Source organism: Naegleria lovaniensis (genome assembly GCF_003324165.1).
Source record: "Naegleria lovaniensis strain ATCC 30569 chromosome Unknown tig031, whole genome shotgun sequence".
NCBI classification, from domain to species: Eukaryota; Heterolobosea; class Eutetramitea; order Acrasida; family Naegleriidae; genus Naegleria; species Naegleria lovaniensis.
Genome location: NW_025407853.1, coordinates 222660 through 247781, shown reverse-complemented (window position 1 = coordinate 247781; position 25122 = coordinate 222660). Strand labels below are relative to the sequence as shown.

General features: G+C 36.4%; 12 protein-coding genes across 12 annotated transcripts; 6 read left to right on the top strand and 6 right to left on the bottom strand.

The window, feature by feature from the left end:
* Positions 1-160: 160 nt before the first annotated feature.
* On the bottom strand, positions 161-939 carry C9374_007939 (uncharacterized protein; the record flags this gene model as incomplete). Its single annotated transcript, XM_044697959.1, has 3 exons — positions 161-301; positions 482-637; positions 799-939. The coding sequence occupies 3 exons, from the start codon at positions 937-939 to the stop codon at positions 161-163; spliced, it is 438 nt and encodes a 145-aa protein (XP_044546053.1).
* Positions 940-2008: 1069 nt separating this feature from the next.
* On the top strand, positions 2009-5001 carry C9374_007938 (uncharacterized protein; the record flags this gene model as incomplete). Its single annotated transcript, XM_044697958.1, has 2 exons — positions 2009-2739; positions 2868-5001. 2 exons carry the CDS (start codon positions 2009-2011, stop codon positions 4999-5001), a joined length of 2865 nt encoding a protein of 954 aa, XP_044546052.1.
* Positions 5002-5306: 305 nt separating this feature from the next.
* C9374_007937 (uncharacterized protein) lies at positions 5307-6522 on the top strand (the record flags this gene model as incomplete). Its single annotated transcript, XM_044697957.1, has 2 exons — positions 5307-6325; positions 6396-6522. The coding sequence occupies 2 exons, from the start codon at positions 5307-5309 to the stop codon at positions 6520-6522; spliced, it is 1146 nt and encodes a 381-aa protein (XP_044546051.1).
* Positions 6523-6622: 100 nt separating this feature from the next.
* Positions 6623-7774, top strand: C9374_007936 (uncharacterized protein; the record flags this gene model as incomplete). The annotated part of the gene is made up of 1 exon (XM_044697956.1): positions 6623-7774. The coding sequence occupies one exon, from the start codon at positions 6623-6625 to the stop codon at positions 7772-7774; it is 1152 nt and encodes a 383-aa protein (XP_044546050.1).
* Positions 7775-7851: 77 nt separating this feature from the next.
* On the bottom strand, positions 7852-11391 carry C9374_007935 (uncharacterized protein; the record flags this gene model as incomplete). Its single annotated transcript, XM_044697955.1, has 1 exon — positions 7852-11391. One exon carries the CDS (start codon positions 11389-11391, stop codon positions 7852-7854), a length of 3540 nt encoding a protein of 1179 aa, XP_044546049.1.
* Positions 11392-11468: 77 nt separating this feature from the next.
* On the bottom strand, positions 11469-12047 carry C9374_007934 (uncharacterized protein; the record flags this gene model as incomplete). The annotated part of the gene is made up of 1 exon (XM_044697954.1): positions 11469-12047. The coding sequence occupies one exon, from the start codon at positions 12045-12047 to the stop codon at positions 11469-11471; it is 579 nt and encodes a 192-aa protein (XP_044546048.1).
* Positions 12048-12147: 100 nt separating this feature from the next.
* Positions 12148-12857, bottom strand: C9374_007933 (uncharacterized protein; the record flags this gene model as incomplete). The annotated part of the gene is made up of 3 exons (XM_044697953.1): positions 12148-12474; positions 12542-12734; positions 12805-12857. The coding sequence occupies 3 exons, from the start codon at positions 12855-12857 to the stop codon at positions 12148-12150; spliced, it is 573 nt and encodes a 190-aa protein (XP_044546047.1).
* A 358-nt stretch (positions 12858-13215) lies between these two features.
* Positions 13216-13700, bottom strand: C9374_007932 (uncharacterized protein; the record flags this gene model as incomplete). The annotated part of the gene is made up of 2 exons (XM_044697952.1): positions 13216-13337; positions 13532-13700. 2 exons carry the CDS (start codon positions 13698-13700, stop codon positions 13216-13218), a joined length of 291 nt encoding a protein of 96 aa, XP_044546046.1.
* A 743-nt stretch (positions 13701-14443) lies between these two features.
* Positions 14444-15382, bottom strand: C9374_007931 (uncharacterized protein; the record flags this gene model as incomplete). Its single annotated transcript, XM_044697951.1, has 1 exon — positions 14444-15382. The coding sequence occupies one exon, from the start codon at positions 15380-15382 to the stop codon at positions 14444-14446; it is 939 nt and encodes a 312-aa protein (XP_044546045.1).
* A 557-nt stretch (positions 15383-15939) lies between these two features.
* On the top strand, positions 15940-19554 carry C9374_007930 (uncharacterized protein; the record flags this gene model as incomplete). The annotated part of the gene is made up of 1 exon (XM_044697950.1): positions 15940-19554. One exon carries the CDS (start codon positions 15940-15942, stop codon positions 19552-19554), a length of 3615 nt encoding a protein of 1204 aa, XP_044546044.1.
* A 114-nt stretch (positions 19555-19668) lies between these two features.
* C9374_007929 (uncharacterized protein) lies at positions 19669-20124 on the top strand (the record flags this gene model as incomplete). Its single annotated transcript, XM_044697948.1, has 1 exon — positions 19669-20124. One exon carries the CDS (start codon positions 19669-19671, stop codon positions 20122-20124), a length of 456 nt encoding a protein of 151 aa, XP_044546043.1.
* A 97-nt stretch (positions 20125-20221) lies between these two features.
* C9374_007928 (uncharacterized protein) lies at positions 20222-25080 on the top strand (the record flags this gene model as incomplete). The annotated part of the gene is made up of 8 exons (XM_044697947.1): positions 20222-20255; positions 20315-20402; positions 20468-21354; positions 21407-21477; positions 21535-21623; positions 21696-21895; positions 21955-22443; positions 22517-25080. 8 exons carry the CDS (start codon positions 20222-20224, stop codon positions 25078-25080), a joined length of 4422 nt encoding a protein of 1473 aa, XP_044546042.1.
* Positions 25081-25122: the final 42 nt, after the last annotated feature.

The window sequence follows — 25122 nt, the reverse complement described above, 5'->3', positions numbered from 1 at the left end:
TTTTTTAAATAGATTTTGAAATGATGTTGCGTCGTTGTTCTAATTCAAAAAGCATGACTGGTTTCTCGAGCAGCAATGGGACACGACAGCAAGAACTCAATGGTCATCCAATTGCTTATTTCAGATATCAAGTCTTGAATTGTTTTATTGTACATGGTTCTTATTGTTGGGTGTGTTTGTCCATCATTTGTACAGTTTCTAAAATGTTTGTTCTATTGGTTTCTACAATGCAACCATTGGCAACCATTTCTTCAACAATGAAGTGTGCCTTTTCCAAGTTAAACATGACGTCCAATTCACACTATTGAGAAATTTGTTTGAGTAGATTAATAACATGATACACAATATTTCCAACCAGTTCACCACAGTTCCGAAATGAATTTTCGTAGGAATAACCGACAACAATAATTATTGAATGAATCATGCAAATTGATCATTGTGTTGATAAATTCCAACACACAATAATAACATCCAAACATACCACATTTTCAAAATATTTATCAAAAGTCTCTACTAGGCAATGAATAAATTCCAAAATAGCTAGCTCATTCTCATGACTATCCACTCCGACAATAAAGAATAGAGATGCATATCTTCGATAAATTAGTTTGTATCCCATATGTTCAATAAACGAGCACTATTACAACCGTTCAAATATAGTCATGTGTTCAGAATTATGATAGTCCAACAAATTATTGAACGGTATTGATGAAAATACAAAAAATCAATAATTCCGAGATCATAATCATGTGTATAGTATATATTGTTGCCAATTAGATTAATATTATCCATACATACTTGATCTTCATTCCTACTCAGACATTTTCTCACAATTTCTCCTTCTAATGCTGTTCTCTCATTGATGGTTTTGAATTTGGTATATTGAGCAAGCCTTGTTTGTCCTTGCTTGTTTACGAGAAGAACAAATTCGATAGCCATCGTTATTGATGAATTTTTTTTTTGAAAACAACTCGAGAAAGTACAAAATTAAGAGTGACACGTAGTGGCCAACATGACGATAGCAAAAACACAAATGCCTCTCAAATTTCAAGGCATCATAGTTCACAAATGATTTCATCAACTCAGGAAGATCTTTAAATGTTGATTTCAGTATTTGAGTCCTGCACGTCAGCAGTAAGAGCTTCTAAGTTATCCATCAATATCACAGCCTTCCTCTATAACATCGTGTCCGGTCTTTTTCTTATTGTTTTTTTCCTTGTCAATTACAGGTTTGCGCTTTTTAAAAAACGACAGCAAATGACCACAATGATTTTTGATGATATGAGAATAATAATGATTAAACTCTGTCGTTTGTTCTGAACAACATTTGAATACAGGATTCTGAGCTTCATCTTTGTTTGAACATCTTTTCATGTGTTTTACAAAATTGGATGCATGAGAGTCGGAGAAGCAAACGGTGCAAAAAGGACATGCAAAGTATGTTGTTCCGCATGAAAAACAAGTGCATTTGATCGAAGGATTCAAGGTTTTACACTTTGCCGAATTATGGATATACAATTCCAAGTCAAGTACATTGCACTTGTGGCACGGTCTCAAGGAAACCACGTCAAAGATTTTCGCTTAGGTTTTGTTCAGAAGCATTTGTCAGAGCTGATTTTTTTTTACAAAGAAAACGCTTCCAATGTTTGCTCGACCTGAACTTCCTGAGTGAATGACATGCATTCGACGTTGCAAGATCATGCAAGCAACAACAAACCATAAAAGTTAAAGCACTCTGGACACAAAAACGAGAGTCGGAAACAAAAAATTAGGAACCAGCGTGAATCGAACACGCGACCACCGGATGGCTGCTGCAAACCTCATTGCAATCCAATGCTCTAACCGCTGAGCTATGGTTCCTTACAGCAAACTTTTTGCGCTCTGCGCATGAGCTGTGGTGTTCACATCCTGCGTCAAGAAGATATCGTATAATGGTAGCGACGATGATCCACATTTGCCGAGAAGCATCTGCTCTTCAACGAACACGTTGGGACAATCCCAAAAAAAAATGTATACTCTTTCAGCAACTCCACTCATTCCCAACCCTTCCTCACACTTGACTTCATTTTGTGAATTCTTGTCACCCTCGAACACCATTATTGAATTACAGGCTCATTTATTCAAATCAAAACATCATTTAGTGCTCTCTTGCAATCTCTCCCAACCATCATCATCGGACTTCATTTCATCAAACTTGAGTGAAAAAATATTGAATTGTGTGAAATTTAATTTATTCCGTTATTTGGATTTACATATTTCAAATTCCTCACGTGAAGAGACTCTTAACGAAATTGAAATTCAATGGAAATCAAATCATGAGTCAAATCAAAATTACCAAGATCATGAATTAATTTTAGAAATGACAATCCGTGTGAATGGCTATACTTTTCAACATTTAGAAAATAACATAATTCTTCACCAACGAGCTCAATTTATTGAAAAGTTACTTCAATCTTATTCGTTGCATCATGAAAAAACCAATCATGATTCATCACATCATTCTGTCATGATATCATTTAATACCATCCATGGAGAGCACGAATCAATGGATGATTGGCTGAAAAAGAATGTGGACCATATACATTACATTCTCATTACACATTTTCGAGAGAGTTTGAGTGGTTTACATTTTGCCATGGCTTCCTTGATACAGTGCATTCAATTAGATCGAGAGGCCACTAAAATTGATCATGATACACCAACGCTTCCATGGCGTGGTTTTATGCTGGATTGTTGCAGGTAAGAAACAGGGAGAGTTGGTATCATGTTAAAAAATTTTCTATTTACTCCAAACTAATGATTATTATTTAAAAAATTAATTTTTTACTGTTTATCATTCGTGATACTCATTGGGAATTGCAACAAAGACACTTCTTTTCTATTGAAACAATTCAAGACTTGATTGACATTTTATACATTTACAAATTTAATGTTTTTCATTGGCATTTAACAGAAGATCAAGCTTGGAGAATTGAAATTTCAGCATTTCCCAAACTCACCGAAATTGGAGCCTGGAGAAAATACAGGTTAGATGAACAACAAGTAGGAAATGATGATCAATTCTATGGTGGATTTTATAGCAAGAGTGACATTTTAAAAATTGTTGATTATTGCCATTTGAAAGGAATTCTAATAGTTCCAGAAATTGAGTTACCTGGACACTCCTCTGCTGCTGTCATTTCATATCCAGAATTGGCATGTCAAGTTGCTGATAAAAATACTCTCACGGACATGACACCACCAAATGAATGGGGAATATTTGGTGACGTTTATTGTGCTGGAAACGAAAATACTTTCAAATTTCTGGAAACAGTTCTCGAAGAGGTGATGCAATTATTTTCTCATTCCCCAATTATTCACATTGGAGGAGATGAAGTACCATTATCCTCTACTTGGACGCGCTGTTCCAAATGCAAAGAATTATTATGCAATAGAAACAATCAAGAAGAAGAAAAACAGAGTCACCAACTTGATTTGCCTGAAATGACCACCAAACAATTATACTCTTATTTCATTGATAGAATTTTCACATTCTTAAAATCCAAAGGTAAATGTATGACTGGTTGGGATGAAGTGATTATGGACTCAACCAACAAGGCCACGGTCATGATGAAAGACAATTCGTCCTCTCTCATGATTCAATCCTGGAGAGGCACAGAAGGAGCACAAAGAGCCATCCGCAAAAATATTCACACCATACTCTCTCCCACGAGTCACTGTTATTTTGATTATGGCATTGAGCTAATTCCATTGAAGAAAGTCCTTTTATTTGATCCTCTTAAAATGTGTGGAGATCAGAATACTTCTTTGCAACAACAACAACAACTCATTCTTGGAGGTGAATGTAATTGTTGGACAGAGAGAATGCAAACTAAGGAAAAGCTTCAACAAATGATCTTACCAAGATTGTTGGCCATGAGTGAATCGTTATGGTTTGGTAAAGATGAAATGACTCATTCCATGCATGAGTATTATTGTGAATTTTTAGATCGATGCCAACAACATTATTGTACCATTTTGAACAAGTTTAACATTGGAAAGGAATGTTATCCATTAGAATGTGAGTTGGATGAAAAGAATGGAAATATTCATCTTACCAAAGTGGATGAAAATGATGAAAAGCAAGAAATTTACTTTTCCATTCCAGGATGCACAAATGGATATGTGAAATTTGAAGAAGATCTCTCTCCAACAACATTGTTTTCTCACACTCCAAGAGAAGTGCAACTTTGTACAAAAGTGATTCGAAATTCTCTCACTTACGGAATGGAACAGGAATTTCATGTCGTTTTTCATCGTGCCTTATTTTGTCAAGTGAAAGCAACTCTAGAGTTAAACAATGGAACGAAATTAGATTACAATTCGTATCAACATTGTATCAATACTAACAATTCCAAACAACGATATTCTGGAGGCATTCTTGGATTGAGAACTCTTGTGAACGGAATGAAGGGAAATCCCTTTTTATTAGATTCCAAGCATTGGATTGGTTTTGAAGGAATTTGCATGGTTGAAATCATTTGCAATCAATGGAAGGATCCACATGGTATAGAATTCGATTCTTTGAAAGGTATTTCGGTCGGATGCTTGCACAAACCAAGATCATGGATATTTATGCCTGAAAAGATTTGTTTTTATTATCAAACAGAGAACAATGAATGTTGTACTGAGGAATGGAATTTACTTGGAGAGATTTCATGTTGGGATCCACAACCCAGGTTGTGCATCATTCAAGGAGATCAGTTTGGAGGAAATTTCTCTCATGAGAATGTCATGTCGTCATTGTACAATGAGGAAAATACCTATCGATTGGATGTGAGTCTTTCTGAATTCAGTAATATCATTTCCGAACGACGAATGAATCATTTACGAGGTAATTCCTACATTCGTTCCATTAAGGTTATCGTTTATGCCTACAATCATGGTACCACTCCATCATGGCATCATTCTCAAGGTGGAAAACCAAGTTGGCTTTTTCTCGATCAGATCACTGTGTGGTGAAGCGATGAAATAAGGCACATGTACAACAATTGGACGATCATTGATTGCATTGATTTATCAAAAATACCTTTTATTCTAACATGCCTCTATTTGTTTCCAAGTAACGTGATATTGAGGAAAGTGATGTATTTGCTGACTTACGTTTTTATTTATTGTAAACCCAAGACAACAATGCCATGTCAGGGGACACTTTTTTCACCCTTTTATCTAAGTGACTCTGACAGTAAGGATGGGATCCTTATTGATATCACTCTTTCATAACAACATCCAAATTCAAGAAATGAATGCGCAAATACAAAGAAAAAATGAGCCAACTTCAAGACATAGCTCTGCACCCCTCTCCTCACAATCATCATCCGAAACACAAGCATTGTTCATGTCATGATTCAAATACTTCCCCATACGCATGGCCTTGGTATCCGTATTTGGAGAATATTCAACCGTGCAAACATCAACATGAAAAACAATTCAAGACCCAACTTCATCATTTACTGTATCAAGATAACCCCTATCTAGTGAGTGGTTATCGGAAATTACCAATTCAATCCATCAAAAAGTGTATCTATTCTATATTCACACTCCACAATGAAACGCTCAATATATGGACACATTTACTTCCAGCTTTTTATTTCTCATATTTAATTGTGTATTGTACCTGGCAAGCTTATGAGTTTGGAAAAGATAGAGCAGATATTTTTATTTCTCTATTTTACTATACAAGTGCAGCATTGATTTATTACTTGAGTGCTTTTTATCATGTATTTCGAATGAACAGCGAAAGTGCTTACCATTTTTGTTTAATATGTGATCTGAGAGGTATCATTTCAATGTTTTCTGGATCTAATATTTGGTGTGCATATTTCATGTTGAAAGGTTTTGATCGAGTGGCAACTGTAATGACCTCGATTAGTTTTGCTGGATATTTCTATTTATGGTTTTGGATTCCACACATGGTGAAACGAAGATTGTCAAATCGAAGAACATTGTATTTTGGAATTTTTAGTACACTTGGACTGGTGTGCATGTTTGTGAGACTTTTTCTGCAATTTGAATATATTTTCCAACCTGCACTAGAAGGGAAATTATCGTTTTTGGACTTACTCATGAATACATTGTTTGGAAATGAAATTTCCATCATTTCCAATGATACAGCCATCAACAATGATACAATGCAAATGATTTTGCAATTATTGAATTTTAATCAATTACTCTTTCGAAAAATTATTTTACGTTCCTTCTCCTTGTTGGCATTTGCAATGGTTATTCGAGTGTTGAAATTCCCAGAAAAGTTCTTTCCATACACATTTGACATTGTTGGTGCAAGGTAAGTTCTAAAAGTTTGTTTACACTGTTTTTACCAAGTTGGTTCTACTCTCATGAAACTTCACACACAGCCATCAACTCTTTCATAGCATTGTAGCCCTCTCTCCAATTTTAAACCACTTGGATTTATGGGAGAGTTATATTGAGAACGATCAATTTTCATTGCATCATGACTTGTTGGAAATGGTCAAGTTTTGATCTCAATTTGTGTATCATTCATTGGTCAATGTGTCCATCAGGGTGGATATAGAATGCTTTGTCTTTGGGGTTATGTTGTCTATCAAAGTCTCATTAAAAAATGCAACAAACTCCTTTCAAAAAGCTCCAATCGTTTCCATGGCCGAAATGTTTATCCAAAAGTTCGAAATTAAAATTTCATGTCTTTAGAGATGACGTACAAATGAATCACCATCATGGATCAGACATACAATTACAGGATTTGAATACATTTATGAGTGGAAACAAGTTTAGAAAACTGCAATTTTTACTCTCCGATCATAACAATCAGGCCGAAAGTTTAAAATATGAAAACGTTTTTAAAAATTATCAAAATTTAAAAGAAATTCATTCGTATGGATCCATTCAATCGAATGCCATGCTTTCCATTGCATATTTATGTTTCCGATTAGGAATTTCATTTAAATATTTTATTGAACGCGATTTAAAGTATATCGAGTCGAATTCTCAATTTGGAAATTTATTTCAGGTCATGAATTTGAAATCACAAGGCTTACAGATGGAATTTGTGCCTCTCACGGAACGACAAGAGTATGAGAATTTGAAACAAGAATTTTTCTCTCGAACCATTGTGCAGCGAAAGAGTTTTAATGAAACGAATGGAATTTTGTATATTAGAGAAGGAGTTTCTCAGTACGAAGCGCAAATTGGTTATTCTCAAATGGCGCTAGAATTGAATGAAATGATTCAAAAAGAATTATTGTTGAAAGAAGATATGTCAGAACGATTCAGCTCACAACATTATAGATTTAATGTTTTTCTTCCATCTGGTACTGGAACATCAGCTCTCTTTCTCTCGAAATTTTTAAACCAATTGAACAAGTCCTGCAATCATTATCATTTTCGAGTGTTCACGACCAATTGTGTTGGATCTGATCAGTATTTACGACAACAATTTTATGAACTAGAGCCATTCGATTCCTCCATTCACCCCACAATATTGGAAACCACCAAATACTTCAGATATGGGCAACTGTATAAGGAAATGTATGCAATGATTCAAAATTTGAAACATGAAATTGGAATTCAATTTGAGTATCTGTACGATGCCAAAGGTTTTCTAGCACTCCAAGAACAGTACGAAAAGTTATTACAGAGCCAAGCTACAAATATCTCAATTGACGATCATTTGATTTATATTCACTCTGGAGGTTTGATTGGAAATGCGTCTATGGAAGATCGATATAAACGATTTTTAACGGAAAAGGTATAGCTTATATTTCGCCTTGTGAATTTATGAAACAACATGTTGAAAATGAAAAATTGAGTATATTCAAGTGGAACGATTATTTACAAATAGAGTGAGCTGCTGAAGACAATATCTCTTCTCATCTTTTCAAGGCCTAGTAACAATTTCTTTTCTAGAGACTCTTCACCGATTGCTTTTGCAGCTGCACACATTTGTCTGACAATTTCTTCGCAACGTCTCATCGACCTCACAATGGATCCCTCAAACATTTCTGTCATTTTACAAATCTCAACAAATTGAGCTCCATTACACCAAGCGTAGGTTAAATTCATCATATTGCATGGGAATGATTGCAAATATTTTTCAACATCCAAATCAAGTTTTGATTCAATTGAGACTTCAGCCACTCGTCGTGCTGCTTTTTCTAAATCTTCATAAGGTTTTCGAAGATCTTCAGCGAGTGTTGCCTTATCATCCTCTCTCGATTGTCCACCAGAGACCTCTGATGCAAAACATGAAAGTACAGCAATGGATTGTTCAGGTGTTAAATCTGAGAAGGCGCCATTGTACACCATTTCTGTAATAACTAAACTGTCTGCGCTGCTCAACTCACATGCAACTCTTCCCTTTGCTGTAATCACATTGTCCTCGGTGGCAAATCCTAATCTTCTCAATACTCTCATCATCTTTTTTAATTCTTCTTTCATGACGACTTGTGCCGTAGATTTCACAAGTTTCTTCATTTCCTCAATTTGTGCATTCAATTCGAGTTTTTGTTCATAGAGTTTCACTTGAGCAAAGAGTGGTGACACAGCTTTAGATGAAGAACCACTTTGGTTACTACCAGTGTTTGTTGTAGCATTCTTATAATTGGACAATTCTTCTTGATAGAATGGACTATAGGCCAATCGACTTTCAATTTGTTGAATAGCATCGACAATTTCTTTCACCTTATTCTTTGGAATGCCCATTTCTTCAATAAGATCTAATCTTGGAAGATCTCCATACTTTGTGGTAGACAATTTGTCAATTTGCATGGTTCCATCCGTTGTTTCCACAACGGTTTGTACTTTGAATCTCTTGATTGTTTCCAATAACTTTAAAATTGAAGATTTACATTCGGAAGAGGTAGCATCGGGTTGTCTCGTTTTCAATTCCTTCGACAAGTAAACTTTGACTGAGCTGAAAACTTCCACATTAGCAAGCGAAAAGGTCTTAATCACTGGCTTTGGTTCCAAACCCGAAGCATTGGATTGATATTCTTGAATTGGGTATGGTAATTGATCGCTTTGTGGGTGTGCAGGAATTAATACTTCAATATTGTAGTCTGAGGCCTTTGTTTGAGCCACTTGTAATCTCTCTGCATGCTTCTTCTTTGTGAATTTCAATAAAATTCCCCAACCCCATCCATGAATACGCAGTAATCTTCCAGCAGATAACACTGGAATGGAATAGGATGGAGTGGTAATTAATTGTCTCAGAGATTCATAGTATGATTGTAAATCGTTCTTCAATGAATAATAGGAAGATATTTGAGCTTCATTCTCAATGGCCAATTCGTTTCTCTGTTGTTCCAACTCTTGTAATTTTTGTTCATAGGAAGCTCTCTTCTTTTCTGATTGATATTGGTAAAAAGATCGTTCCATAATATACTCAGGTGAAATTTCTTCCACTCGCAATAAATTCAGAACCATGTAATAACTCAAGTGGAATGAACTATTCAGACAATCTGCAATTCCATTCATTAATTGTCGAGCATCTTCTTCTCTCATTTCAGGATCATCCAAAATGAGAATGACAATACCCTTGTCGTCAAGGCCACGACGACCAGCACGACCACTCATTTGAATATATTCACCAGAGGTTAAGCGTCTTGTAATTTGTCCATCGAATTTTTCAATTCCTGTGAATAGAACTGTTTTTGCAGGCATGTTCAAACCCATAGCAAAGGTTTCAGTAGCAAAAAGTACCTTAATGAGACCTTCTTGGAAGAGAATTTCAATGACTTCTTTCATGATTGGGAGAAGACCAGAGTGGTGAACTCCAATTCCCTTTTGTAAGAGTGGCAACATGGTTTCTACTTGGGGTAACTTTTTGTCTTCGTCATTCAGAGAATCAATGGCATTGTTGAATACTTCAGCAACGAGACTCATTTCTTCTTCATCGTTGAAATTGGATTTTGAAAGCGAGACGGCACGTGATTCACATTCCTTTCTACTGAAGCTGAACACAATCACTGGTTGGAAATTTCTCTTCATGATCATGTTCACCAACTTGACAAGAGAGGTGTCAACTCTCTTTTTACGGTCAGTACCACCACCACTACTACCTCCTCCTCTCTTTGAAGAGGAACCACTGCTGTTGTTGTTAACTTGAGAAGACGCATTGGTTAAATCCTCAATTGCTTTCTTCCAATTGTCTTCTTTGAATGAGTGTTTTTCAACCACCAAGTGAATTCCTTCACCACCAACTGGATAAATATAATGTTGCAATGGAGTAGGTCGATAGTCAGTGTACACGACGTGTACAGGTTGGCCTTTCAGCTTTGCAATCCATCCTGCAAATTCTGTTGCGTTTGGAATGGTAGCACTCAAAAATACATATTTCACTGAATTTGGTAATAAAATTAAAGTCTCTTCCCAAACAACTCCTCTCTCTTTGTCACGCATGTAGTGAACTTCGTCGAAAATAACCCATTGAACTTCATTCAGAATTTCTGATCCTCTATAAAGCATACTTCTCAAAATTTCTGTAGTCATGACAATGCAACTTGAATTTGGATTAATAGTGACATCACCTGTCATTAATCCTACATCTGTAAATTCTTCTTGTAGTTCTCTGAATTTTTGGTTGGACAAGGCCTTAATGGGAGATGTATAAATCACTCTACTTCCGTCTTTTAAAGATTTTGCAATGGCATATTCAGCCACAGCTGTTTTACCTGCTGATGTGTGAGCTGAAACGAGCACACTTTGACTTAATTCAATAGCCCTAACTGCTTGACGTTGGAAAGCATCCAATGTAAATGGATATATTTTTGCTGGTGGCTTAAGACCCAGCTCTACTTGTGTTTGTTGTTCAAGTAAATAATGAATAATTTCTTGAGCGTCGCTTATTTTGGTATGCGCCTGTATGGATGAAGCATCTTCGTTGGAGGCAGGAGTAGGAATCATCTTTCCATCAACATCTAACGAAATAACATAATCGGGTGGGAGTGCAATTTCATGCAAACAATCATTCTTTTCTCCTAACTTTCCGATGGCTTTATGTGTTGTTGGTATTGTTGTTGATGATGAAGAATTATTTGTTTGGTCCATGTCGCCGTTATTATCATCAGTGGAGGATGATTGGCCATTCGTAGATGAATCTCCCTTGCTATCATCCATGTTAGGTATAACAGTGGGTGTCGGAATATCATCCACGATGGATTTGGATGATGAGGCTCTTGATAAACTTGTGCTTGAGCCATCCGCTGATTCTTCATCTGTAGAAGGCTGTTTTATTTTCTTTAATTCTCGTTGTTGAATTTGTTGCTCAGCAAGTTGAATGGATTCCTCGAGTGTTCGCTTTTTCGGATTGTTATTGTTGTTGTTATTCACTCCGAATACTGAGAATAAATCATCTTGATCGAATGGGTTCATTTTTTTTTGAAACAAATTTTCTTTTTTTTCAACAACTTGTTTGAAGAGTCTGTTTGATGGCATGAAACTCCATTTGTTTACTTCTTGTTGGAGGCCAATGTTTCCAGCTCGAGCATGGTCGTCCAATTTCTTGTGGTGGCTTGTGTTTTAAATTTTCGCTCCAAGAATGTGTTTGTTAATTTTGTTTTCGCTGCGCTACTTTCTAATTTCATATAAATGGTTCGTCCCTCAATTTGAAATTCGTCAGGTTCAAATGATTTTCTCTGGTCACACACCTCTTTGATAGCTTCATCACTGGGTGTGTCTGCCAACAAAGTCACATATAAATCCTTGTGTGAGCTCCGATCTCTTGAATAATAGGGATTGTTCTTGATGATTTGTTTTAATTCTTGCACAGTTCGAATCAAAACAGGCACAACATACGAATGTCGTTTCATAATTTCTTGCGAGAGAGCTTCTTCCAGGTTTTGGACAGTGTCATCACGATGTAAATATTCAAAAACAACATTTCCGCTTGTCTTTAATGTCTTGACCTTGGTACAGTTGACATTTTCATAAATAGTCTTTAACTCTGACATTTTAATGGATCTATGTCCTCCGACATTGATACCTCGCAGCAGAGAAATGTAGCTTGTGGGGTTATGTTGTGAAGCCATTTTTTTTTTGTTCTTGTGTTTGATCGAACTGCAAGATAAACCTGTATTTAATATTTTCACATTTATTAAAATTGTAAAACGTCTCATGGTATCTACAGGCCTAGTTTTTCTGAATTGGTAAAAACAATCTGAACTCGTCTGGCAGATCACTCTCTGAATACAATCTGTCAGAGAAGTAAATTCTTCTAATTCTACAGTTTGCATGTATTTGAACTCTTAATGTTTCTATGTAGTTGGTTCCGTATGCTCTTCTTGTAAAGTCTGCCAAGTTGAATTGAATTTGATTCCAACCCTCATCGAGACGCATTGGCATTGTACAAATAAATGGTTTCACTCTGGTTGTGCTTTGATAGTTGGAAGCTCGGAACCGCCTCTTGATGTTTTTGTCATCCAAAACTTGAACTTCAAATGTAAAGTATTTTTTGAGCTGCATGTCATACGCAACGAACGTGTTATAGCACATCAGAGAGATGCTTCTCTATTTGAAAACTTACATTCTTGATGACCATAACCAAGAAGGGTAACTTGATTCCTAGTGTTTTTTTCGAACTTGCTGGACATGTAATATACGTGGTGCTCACGTTGGTTCCGATGAGCTCAAGAACAGAACTTTGAATATCCTGATCAGTTATGCGTTTAATATGCCCATTCTTCACTTGTTTGTCCCAAATTTGAAGGGGTTTAGATCTGTCATGAGTGTTGTATTTTGATGCATGGTCAATTCGTCGTTAGCGTACAGGATCATTCCACAACATACCCGATGGAGTATAATATTGAAAGGAAGCCACTTTGGAATGTATTTTTGAACATTTTTTTTAGAGTATGTTCTGTTGTTTCAAATCTACGACTGTTTGATAAAATTGTAATTTGGAGTGGCGGCAAATTTTATCCTTAACGGATTGGCACAGAGTTTGAGTGTGGCCCATTTAATGGAAACCCTCGAATTGTTGTATCAAGGGCAATTACTTTGATATTACTGAAGATCTCTGCCATTATTTTGATAATTACTGAAGATCTCTGACATGGAGACAACACATTGGTGTTCATGACAGAGACCTGTAGTAAAAAGCAAAGTGTTCATCTTACCAAAAGAAGTTGGTTCAATACATTGGTTCAAGATTGATGTAAAAACGTTTTTATGAGCTAAAAAAGTGCATGAGAGTGATGTTTACAGATGTCTCTCTTTGATATATTGTTCTGCAAACTTCTCAATAATTCTTTCCTTAGCGAGCATAAATTCAGCAGTCTTGGCTGTCAATTTATCTGCTTCTTTTCGTTTTCTATACTCATCTGAAGACATTTTAGTTTCACCATGACGTTGAATTGATCATTTCATAATTATTAGAATTCCATATTTTCGAACAAATATCATGTCCATTCATCACCCACACAGAAAATGTGTTCACAAAATATAAATAATAATTTAAATTTTTAAATCAATTTCACAAATATTGTTCAACACCCCTCTTCCATGAAATACCTACAAAATCCAGTTTTAATCATAAACACCTCCATTGAAAATCCACAAACAAAAAAGAACGGAAATAAATATTTTACATCGTCCACAAGTTTGCCTTTTCCGATTTGTGCTTTCTGCAGAATTTGACTTGCGAAATGAAAAGGCTTTCCGATCAATGCAATCAAACGCTCCATTTTTTTAATGTCAACAAATTTAATTGCGTCTGGTTTGTTTAGTGCCTGACATTAACAAGAACGAAGAACAACGTTTGTTGGATTCAACATTCGAGTACGTCGTTGGACTTCGTTGAGTGTATCTCATCCATAAATTATTCTACGGATATCGTTGCATCAGTTTTATTCAAGGCAGCTCTGGGTTTGTTGTTGAACGTCATTATCTAAGCCTCCTCTTTGAATTTCATAAACTTCCAATTTTATTAAGTTGCTCTTCTATGTGGCTTGACCAGATTCACGAGAGTGATTACAGCCTATATTGACGGCACTATTAGCTTCACTATGAATGTTCTCAAGACCCTCCAAAGGTTGGTATAATTCCGACAAGGTCAGTCGTTAAGTAATCAAGCTTGAAATTCGAGAGTACTTGGTTCCAAAGACAGATTCAACCAAGAACATGTCACTTGCAATTGTTTCTTCCTACCGAAAACGCTGTGGTACCTATACGTGATGATCATCACAGGACAGTAAAACGATAATTTAAAATGGTTGGACAGGAAGTCTCCTAAAGGTGAAACTCAATAGGACTGAATTCTGACACATGTTAAAAAAGAAAGCACAAAGACCAGAAAACTTGTGAAAAAATTCTGTCACATCAATTACAATCTCTCTATTGTTATGAAGCTCAAACAATGTAACGTAAAAGTTCGACATTTGTATTTCACAATGTTGATAGTTGTTCCGATTATGCCACCAATTTGAGCTTAATTCGAATCCAAATTCAAAGAAGTCAAATTCTTCAAGCACTCGTTTGCAGCAATATATTTAACGCCTTCATTGCCAATTCTATTTCTACCCAGATTCAAAGAAGTCAAATTCTTCAAGCATTCACTTGCAGCAATATACTTGACGCCTTCATTGCCAATTTCATTGTTACGCAGATTCAAAGAAGTCAAATTCTTCAACCGTTCACTTGCAGCAATATATTTGACACCTTCATCACCAATTACATTGTTGTTTAGATTCAAAGAAATCAAATTCTTCAAGTATTCACTTGCAGCAATATACTTGACGCCTTCATTGCCAATTATATTCCATTCCAGATTCAAATGCATCACATTCTTCAAGCATTCACTTTCAGCAATATATTTAACACCTTCATTGCCAATTTGATTGTCATTCAGATTCAAAGAAGTCAAATTCTTCAAGTATTCACTTTCAGAAATATATTTAACGCCTTCATTGCCAATTCGATTTCTACCCAGATTCAAAGAAGTCAAATTTTTCAAACATTCACTTGCAGCAATATACTTGACGCCTTCATTGCCAATTTCATTGTTACGCAGATTCAAAGAAGTCAAATTCTTCAACCATTCACTTGCAGCAATATATTTGACACCTTCATTACCAATTTCATTGCAAAACAGATCCAAAGAAATCAAATTCTTCAACCATTCACAATCAGCAAAAAGTTTAATTGATTCACCACCTTGTTTGAAGCGATATGGTTTGAATGATAATGAGAGAGGAATTTGAAATGATACTTGTCTCCATTGTTTTGAAATTTTCATACAAACTTGAACAATAAACAATGAATCAAGGAAATGTAGAATTTCAAAAATAATATCATCAATGAATGGTCCATTGATTTCGGTTGAACTTGTCGGAGAGAAATCAACTTTTTCAGCCCGATCATTGATCATTGTTGATGATGAATTTGCTGCTTCAACAACACCTCTTTCAACAAGAGTTGTCTTATTTTGATGGCGCAAGAGGAAAAACTAATCAACTCAAAATATTTTTTTTTGGTCGAATGAAATGATTATCGAATGGTACATTCACATCAATTTGCAACAACATTTGAAGGAAAAAATTGAAACACCTTCTCCTTAGACTTATAAAATACAAAGGATTTAAACGAAGAATGCAACAAAGAAAATGTTATGCACTGGAGGAGCGATGCAACAGGATTGCAAATGTCATAATATGGGCAAAGTGGAATAATAATAGCATCGCTCATGCTTTGGTTATTCTCCAAATAGCCAGGATTGGGTTTTTGCAGATCAAGGAAGTGTGGTTCATTACTGGACAGCCATGTTCTGGTAAACGTATGTCTTGTTAATACATGTTCCCTCAAAGCGATAATGTTGTACATAAACGTTTTGATACAAAACAATCAAGCTCGCAAGAAATCTCTCTCCCAATCTAGTCCCCGAATAAAAAGTACACTTTCACATGTCAAACTCAAAAAAAAATCGAAATGATGCAATCCATCGACCAACCTCTCTCAGGGGTTGTGACCATGAAACGTACCTCATCAACACCCTCCTCTCCCTTTCCATCATCATCATCCACTCAACAACTTCACTACAAACTCGTCAAACACTCACAAGATATCAAAAAGAGTGCCTTTTTATCATGGAAGAAGATTCCTCTCTCACTCTTCTCTCATCCGAATACATTGGCCATCATGAAGAAGAAAGATCCAGCCCATTCTCGTAAATCTACACTCATGCTCGATGCTCAATATACTCAAGTGAAGCTATTGACCAATGAAAGTATCAACAAGAAACATCCACATTGTTTTTCAATTAAATCACACATTGAAGGAAAGCACAAGGAAGAAGAATGGATCTTGGAGTGTTCGTCTCGTGCCGAATGTGAGGAATGGGTAGAGTCCATCAAGAAATTGATGAATCGAGGAGTAGGAGGAGGAGCAGGTGTGAATAATGGAGGTTCTGCTGGTGTTCCTACTAATCATTTGGATACAACAACGACAAATCATTTGGATACACAACAAGGTATCGTGGTACCAGAATTTCAACACTCATCAACAACTGTGGTGGTACAATCGTCATCATCATCATCGGTGGTACCAAACGCAACAACCGCAACAAACACCACATATAATACTTCTTCCTCATTGAAAGTCGAAGAATTAAAGAAGAGTGTCATCAATAGCAGTACCGAATCAACAACGACCAATACACCATCAACAGCTCCACAAGAATCAACATCGGAAAATATCGTTGCTGCTTCGTCTTCTTTACCACTCAAAGCAGAGGAAGATTTGGAACCCATTCAACCAGCAAACCAATTGGATGACGAATTATATCCCATTGAACCAGCTCAACTGGATGATGACTTAGACCCTATTGAGCCAGCGAAATTGGACGAAGATGAAGAGGAAGAACCTGCATTTGTGTTACAAAATGCAGTGGCCAAGAAAGTAGTTGAGGAAGATCATGCCATGGATCATGAAAATCAACAATTATCTTCTTCACATCATGGTAAAAAGAAGACTGTTTTGAAAAATGAGGATTCTGATGATGATGACATTATTGTAACAAAGAAGAAACAACCTTCATCCTCTTCTACTTCTCCTTCAGCAACTAAATCCACCCCTAACCATTCGCAAACCACAACCAATACTTCAACAAGTACGACGAGTAAGCATGAATCATCCACTTCTTCTTCGATGGGTGGTCCTCCGAATAAGGCCAAAAAAACTGTATTGAAAGATGACGATTCTTCTTCTGATGAGGAGAATGACAAAGTTGTGAAAAAAACAAGTAGTAGTAGTACCACCACACCTTCACCATCCGGTGGTCCTCCAAACAAGTCAAAAAAGACAATTCTCAAAGATGAAAGCGATGACGACGATGATGACGCTCCTAAAACGATTACATCTTCTGGAGCACCTCCAAAGAGAAGCACAGAAAATTCTCAACCCAAGACAGAAGAGAATGAACAAGATGACAATAATACCATCATAAGAAAACCTTCAAGTCAAAACGCTTCATCGAATAGCTTGAAATCTGCAAACTCATCCATTGTTGAGGTGAATATTATGGATCCACTCTTTGAACTTTCTGAGGATGAAAAAGATGAGGACGATCGAGATGATGACGATGATTATGATGTTGACAATGAAGAAGGTGAGGCCATCTCATCACTTTCTCAACTCATTGAGGAGTTGGAATATAACTCGAATTGCAGAGCTAAGGCAATGAAATGTGCAAAATATTTACATTCACATTTTGTGAAAAATAAGAAACAATTGATTGACGATCTTCTCCACCATGAAGGTTTACAATCGTGTATTTGTATGATTAATGACAATACTAAGAGCTATTCCATTGTATCAACAGGACTGTCCATTTGTGTGGAAGTTATTGAAAGTACAGCTCCAAACAATGAGCAGTACAAGGCACTCATGAGATTAACTGGTTGCATGAGTGCATGCATCGATATTATTAAGAGACATTATCGCAAATTTTTGAAGAGAATGACATTGAATAATCAGAGCAAGACTTCTACAACCACTCATGTGGAACATGTTCGTGTCATTTCTTTGGCTGTACAAGTGTTGGGAATGTTGAGCGAGAAGCCAAGTGATCATGTGAATGAGCTGCTTACTCAACTGGAAAATATGATCAAGCAATGTGATGAAGTTATTTCCAAAGTTTATACTCTCAAGCAACTCACGTTGAGTTATGAATTGTCACGAAACATGTTCATTTTGTTGAATAATATTTGTTTGCACAATATTGAATCTTTGAAAACCATCAGTAGGAAACAAGGAGCGTTTGACATTATGATCAAATTCGTCGTTTATCACTATGGAGTATCAATTCCAAACAAGATCAATGACGATGAGAATGCGATTATTATTCCATTGACCAAGTTTGTGACATTGACAGGAAAGGACACTTCAAAAATTGCTAAAATGGAATTGGCCAAATCCATGGTCATGCAAGGAGGTGTGTCTTCACTACTTTCTGCATCATCCAAAACAAATACCTCCGTAACGCGATCATCCAATATTCAGCAATATATTACAAAAATATTTGTAGAATTATCAGACTCTTCCCCTCTCATTATGAAATCATTCAAGAATATCGTTCAGTTGAATTTAAAGAATAAGGAATTGGTGACAAACACACTCAATGTCATTCACACCATTTACAGAAACAAATCAGATACAGATGCAAGAGAAAAGCTGATACAAGTGTTAGCCACAGAATTTGGAAGTCTCTTTTTTGCTGCTCTCTCAAAATATGCCGATGATGGTTGGGTGGTTTCATTTTGTGTTGAATTCTTGTATGAAATTGAAAAGTATTATCCAAGTGTTCTAGAAAAAGCATGGAGTGAAACATCTGCGGATCAACAATTATCTTCACAAACAGTCTATACACACGTTCGAACCCTTATACTCTCATTGAGCGAGTTCAACGATAATGAACTCTATGAAATGATGATGAGTTTATTCTTGAAACATTTAGAGAATGATCCAAAGAGTGCAGGAACACAATTCGCAAGCACATTCGGTTTCCATGTTGCCCTACTCGATATTATTCAACGATCTACAACACCTCACATTTTGACATTGACTCTTCATGTATTGTCTCTTGTGATACCACACACTCAATTCAAAATGAAACGAAGTTCCATTGAGAAGGACAATCGTCAATTATTGGTTGAAAATATTCTCTCCAAGGATATTCGTGAGAAATTAATTTCTTCATGTTTTTCCAAGTTGAAAGACGCGACGAATATGGAAAAAGAAGGATGTATCTTTTTATGTTCCATATTGCAAGGAATTGCTCAACATTATGAGACTTTCAAAGTGAGTGTTGATGATATGAAATCACTTGTGAAATGCACTCAAACATTCACACATAGTGATCATGATGGAGAATTGAGCTTGTCCTTATTGAAACTTGTTGCGCAATTGAATGAGCTGGATTCAAACGCAACCATTTTACAAAAGTCTGGTTGTGTTGATTTGTGCAAAAAGCTGGTACAATTACATGGTGACCGCAATAAGGAAGTGAAGGAATTTGCAAAGAATCAGTTGTCCACGTTGTTGTAACAGAGGAGGAGTAGTCGTAGTCATGGCTTCCATATTGACCTCTTATCAATAAAGTCCAAGATACTAGGGTATTCATAAAAGGCTGCAAGGAACGCTCTGGTGTTGTTAAAAAAAATGGTCACTACTGAACAAAATCTCGTTGCTTCATCCACGCCAACTTCCAATCACCAAGTTCAATTTTCAAAATATGTGAGAAAACACTTGAAGGAAAAACATCAATTTGAAAAAGAAAAGAATTTAATTTTTCGATACTTACTCGAATATCATTATTTGGGTTTACATTTGATGATTGAAAATAATTTGTATCGTCGTGACAACTCGGATTCAAAATCATTACTCGGAATTGATGCCACAAATTTATATTTATTTGCATTGAAATATCAAAAACAGAGACTTCGATTGAAATTATTATATTTTCTTGCAGAATTGAATTTTTACTCGAATGTGTTAACAGAATTGGATGTGACTCATATCACTCAGAACTCGACGCTCATCACTCAGATGGAACAACAAATTAAAGTGCACGAAATTATGAACATGACGAGAGAGAAACCTCCAGCATTCCTATGAAGTTATCTTGAAGGAATTTCCTTTGCAGCACAACCTTTTTCCGTTACAGCAATTGCAAAAAAATTTTCAAAGCTGCAACATTAAATCGTGTGATGAGATGTCGGACAACAACTCGCAGCAGCCTTCAAGAGGTATGTAGCCTTAATCAAACCAAGATATAACTGGTGCATCATATACGTTGGGTAAACAGCTCCGGATGTCTTCAAAATTGGAAAAACAGAATATGTGAGGTTTAAAGAAACATACTTTTATCCACGTCCTTATCGAACCGATAGAACGTATGTACATTTCAATTTACTTGATTTCCATGACTTGCAATTCTTAATGATGATCATCATGATAGTAAAATTTATCAAGAAAAGGAAGATCCACGAACAGGAAAGTTAGCCTACTTTCATTGGGGCTCCAAGCAATTCCTTGCAAGTTATTTGGACTTTCCTGATTATGTGTCATTGGAGGAGCAAAGTGCATCAACACCGACCACCAACAGTAACACAGCAAGCACCTCTGATCCATCAACACCTCCCTCAACACCTGTAACACCCTCAACACCCTCAACACCCTCAATTCCTCCCGCTACTACTCCAACAACCACACAGCCTAACACCACCTCAGTCCCTCAGCAAGCAAAAGAAGACAAGGCTTCATCATCATCAGCATCGTCATCAGATCCAAACAGCAAGACTACAAAACCTCAAGATCTAGCCTCCAAGAGCAATGTAACAGCAACACAACAAACTCCAACTACTCCAGAAACCAGAAGCAAGGATATATCTTTTCCAACACAACAACAACCTATTACTACTACAAAGGAACAAACAGAGCAGCAGGGCAAGGAGTCCACCATTGTTGCTTCCAATGACAACACTGGTGAGACAAGTCCACATAAAGGGCTCAAACAATCGGACGAGGGTCTACAAGAGAACAGATCAACTGTTAGTACAGAGTCTGAGGCATCCAAATTGAAGAAAGTCACCATTGTTGACGACAATGAGAAAGTAAAAAAGAGGGCTGCCACGATGGTCAATAGCCCTACAACTCCTACCAACGAGCCAAAGAAATCAATGACAACGATTCAGGACAATGCAGGAACTTCCTCTCAAGAGGATTTCAAAGATTTTACTTCCGTAAAGAAACTATCTTTCATTGGCAGAAAGAACTTGAACTCCAAACAAAACTATTCAAAGAAAGATTTGGCGAGAACAGAATTTGACGACCAAATTGAGGACGGTAAGTTTTTATTAATTAATTTTTTATTTTAGCTTAATCATCGAAAACGAAGAATTGTTTGTGCTGCCCGGAAGGGGAGAGGTGCATGTCCACACTGCTTTCAAATCCAGCCTTTTTGTTTCAGTAAGTAATTTGATGTAATTTGCGATCAAGCAAAAAAATTTTTCCTACTTGCAATAGCCCAAAACTAAGAAGGACCGAATTGTTATTTTAGCCCGAGACTTTGTTGGCGCCTTCTGTCTGTTCATTGCAGGACAAGATGGAAAATCGTATGTTTTTTTTTCTATTCTCAATGTTACTAATGCTTTTCTAACTCTCTTTGCAACGATTCATGAAAGAAGTAAGAAAAATGTTATTTTGAATGCCCTACCGTTAATTGACTTTTTTGATATAAATGATGAGAAAGATTCCAAGTTTGTTCTCATTATTGACGGTGTAGAGCTAGTGCTTCAAGCACCTACTATAAGTAAGGAACGTCTAAAGGTTGGATTGGAATTAGCCTATAACGAAATTGAAAGTAAAAAGGAAATAGACTTGCATTGTAAGTACCTGATGAACAGGTTTATTATGCTGAATAATATGCCGTACGTATTCTCTCAGATTACCGCCTTGCCTCTGTTGAGTTTGCCAACTCATATTACAAGCCAATTACTGAAACTACCGGACCAGCAGTTGTAAAATCCATTATTGAGGCCGATCCATTCGAAACTGTAGATGAGAGCATTCAAGAAACAACAGATACATTTGTTGTTAGTAAATACGAGCAAGGCCTAAGATACTTACACATCGTCTCAAGAAACCCATTCGAAAGAGATGCGGCTTTACAAGAAGCTCTATCATATATTGAGAAAAACTTGAAGAAGATGGACAAAACAACACTAGAGAAGTGTCTCCGCATTTTGGAAATAATTTTCAAAAATCCAACAACCACCGAAAAGCCTGAATTGCGAAATACTTTTCTTAAATTGATGCATGATATTAAGCAATCAAAGAAAATTAACGATGAGACAATCGATGAAACAATCAAGTTGGGCAATTTGTGCTTTAAATCAATTGAATATTGGAGATCTAGAGCCAAACTCAAAGAAGGTAAGTTAAATTTTTTTGAATTGAGCTAATAATTAGTGTAATTAATGATTATTACGGTTTTTTTGCGTCATAGTCCCATTTGGTGAGGATTTCCAACCTGTATCACAAAAGTTAAAAGCGAAAAAAGAGGTTCAACAAGAAAAGCTGATGCGAGAATCGATTATTCAGAAAAAACTACCATCAGGCGTTTTTTTAGGCGTACTGTTCTTTACTAGGAGTGGTGAAATTTTGTCAGACCGTAACGATAACTTGCCATCTGTCAAATTGGAAAGATTAATGTACCATATTGAAGCCGCAAAAAGGCTAGATCATCCCGATTGGCAATGGCTTATGCGTCAAGGACAACACTCTTTCTCAAAGTCGATCCTTGAACTTGCTCCTTCATTATCAAATCCACAAGTTGTGATGGATGTCTTTAGAACCGAATTTATAAGAGGGTTTAACGACCTACATAGGGCCATTAATCAATCTACAAAACCCAGTACTGACCTTGGAGTACTGTTAGATAAGGTTGTTACCATGAAGGGCCAAAATATTTTGTACTACCTCATGGTTAAGCAAGTCGAACATGAAAAATTTGAAGTTCCAAGCGGGTACAAGTGGGACAATGCTGTAGACTTTGAATATAGACAATATCAAAAGTACGAAAATTTAGATGATTCCTTTGTTATTGACAAGTTAGAGAGTCATTATAACGGGTCAAGATGGGTCAACAATGCAATAGACTATTATAGATCAATAACTTCTAAAACATATTCTGAAGGATTGTGGATGAGCTATTTTAATTTCAAACTAGATCCCAATGGCTCGTATCAGCTTATTGTTGAAGACAAATGCAGATTTATGACTCCCTCTGTCAAAGTAGCAGACAAATACGATGCAAAAAAGCTCAAGGACTTGTTGACTGCAGGTGTTGACTCTATTCGTTCTCTTGAAGGCGTTGTCACTGAAGATACTCCAGATTATCAATGTGACACCTTTGAAAAACAAATGTTCAGGTCGCAACTTCAACTGAAAAAGAAGATTGGAAAGGATAGCTTGGGTCAGCTATACAAGAATGAGGTCATTGAACTGAGTGACAAAACGAAACTTATCATTTTTATTGATACTGACACTAATTTTAACATTACCAACGACCTGTACAGGTTTTTATGGAGAGATGAAGTTTCGTTTGAAGCTCTTCACATTGGAATGTTCTATCCTACTCTTCTAGACCAATATATGAGCACCATCCGCAAGCAATTATCTTTTGACAATACAATATTCAATGATAGTTCCACATCCACAGATGAATATTTACGGAGAAAGAACGTGACTGATAATAGTAGGCTTAAAGAAATGATAAGAGCAGAAGAGGCGATATCCCTGATACGATGGCCCTATCGTGTTATATCATGCTATTTGGCCACCGCTCAATCAAAACAGCCAATTGTAGAAATTATATCCAATGGTCGAACGTATGCCAAGTTGATTTACGACCACACTATTGGAAAAAAGAAAGGTTTCAAAGAGTACAAGAGTGAGCTATTCAAGACTCAAGACTCGCAAGAAGTTGAGGCAAAGAAACAGAAATACCTTGTCATGCAAAACATGAAAAATAATGAGCAAGAAGACTTGGAGCGCTCAACATGCTCCGTTTACGATGTAGAAGTGAATATTGAAGATGTTTGTGAAGTGGACCGGCTTGTGCTTGGACCAACCAAAGAAGAATTGCTGCAAATAATGGTTGAAGAAGAAGTACAATTGAACATTATCGATCATTTAGATAGAATGGAGTTGAAAGCAATCAAAAACACATTAGATGACGTAATTTCTATTATTGAGGTTACCACAGATTTGGTTGATTACGCTATTTTTGAGGAACGACTTAGAGAGTCTAAACAAGCTCTCCAAGATGAAAGAATCGACTTTGTACAGTCACTTTTTTCTGGGGTTAAAGTTGAAAGAGAACAAGCATCTCTATTTATTGACATGGACGAGGCAACTTATGATCATCTCTACAGGAGCTCCATTCAAGTATTTGATGACTTGCTAACTCAATCTTTTACACTGCTTTCAGCTATTGAAAAAACGCAAACCATGATTGATCTAGCAGAGACCATGTACATTCATGACTTGAATGTTGAAAAGCAACAAAAAGTGCTTCGATCTATCCAAAAAATTCAGGACAAACAAATTGAAATGAATACTGCTTCAAACTTTAACAAGATTAACAGCCACCACAACATACTTCAAAGAGCAACGATCAACATGGATGAAGAGAAGCTTCGAATTATGCTCGAAGAAGAAGAGCGTCAGAGAAGCGAGAGTGTGGAAAAAAAGATGAGAAAGTTTGTGAAACGAGCAATGGGATATCAATCATTTTCTCTTCCATACGGGCCAGGTGATTTGAGCATTCAGCCAAAACCAAAGCCTGTGACAATGAATCAACCTCAGACAAAACCAAGTACATCCCCTTCATCAGCAAACACTTTCAAAAAGAAGTCACAATCCCAAACGCCAACCACAAACACTCTCGGCACAAACGCCTCCTTAATTAATAAGCTGATTGATCAATCTATTTCAACCTCAAAAGCAAAGTCCATCCTTGCCAAGTTGAGACACGACCCTCGATCAAGCAACGCAGCACAAAAGTAATGTAAACAATCCGTAAACAATTTTAATTTTTTCCAACAATAG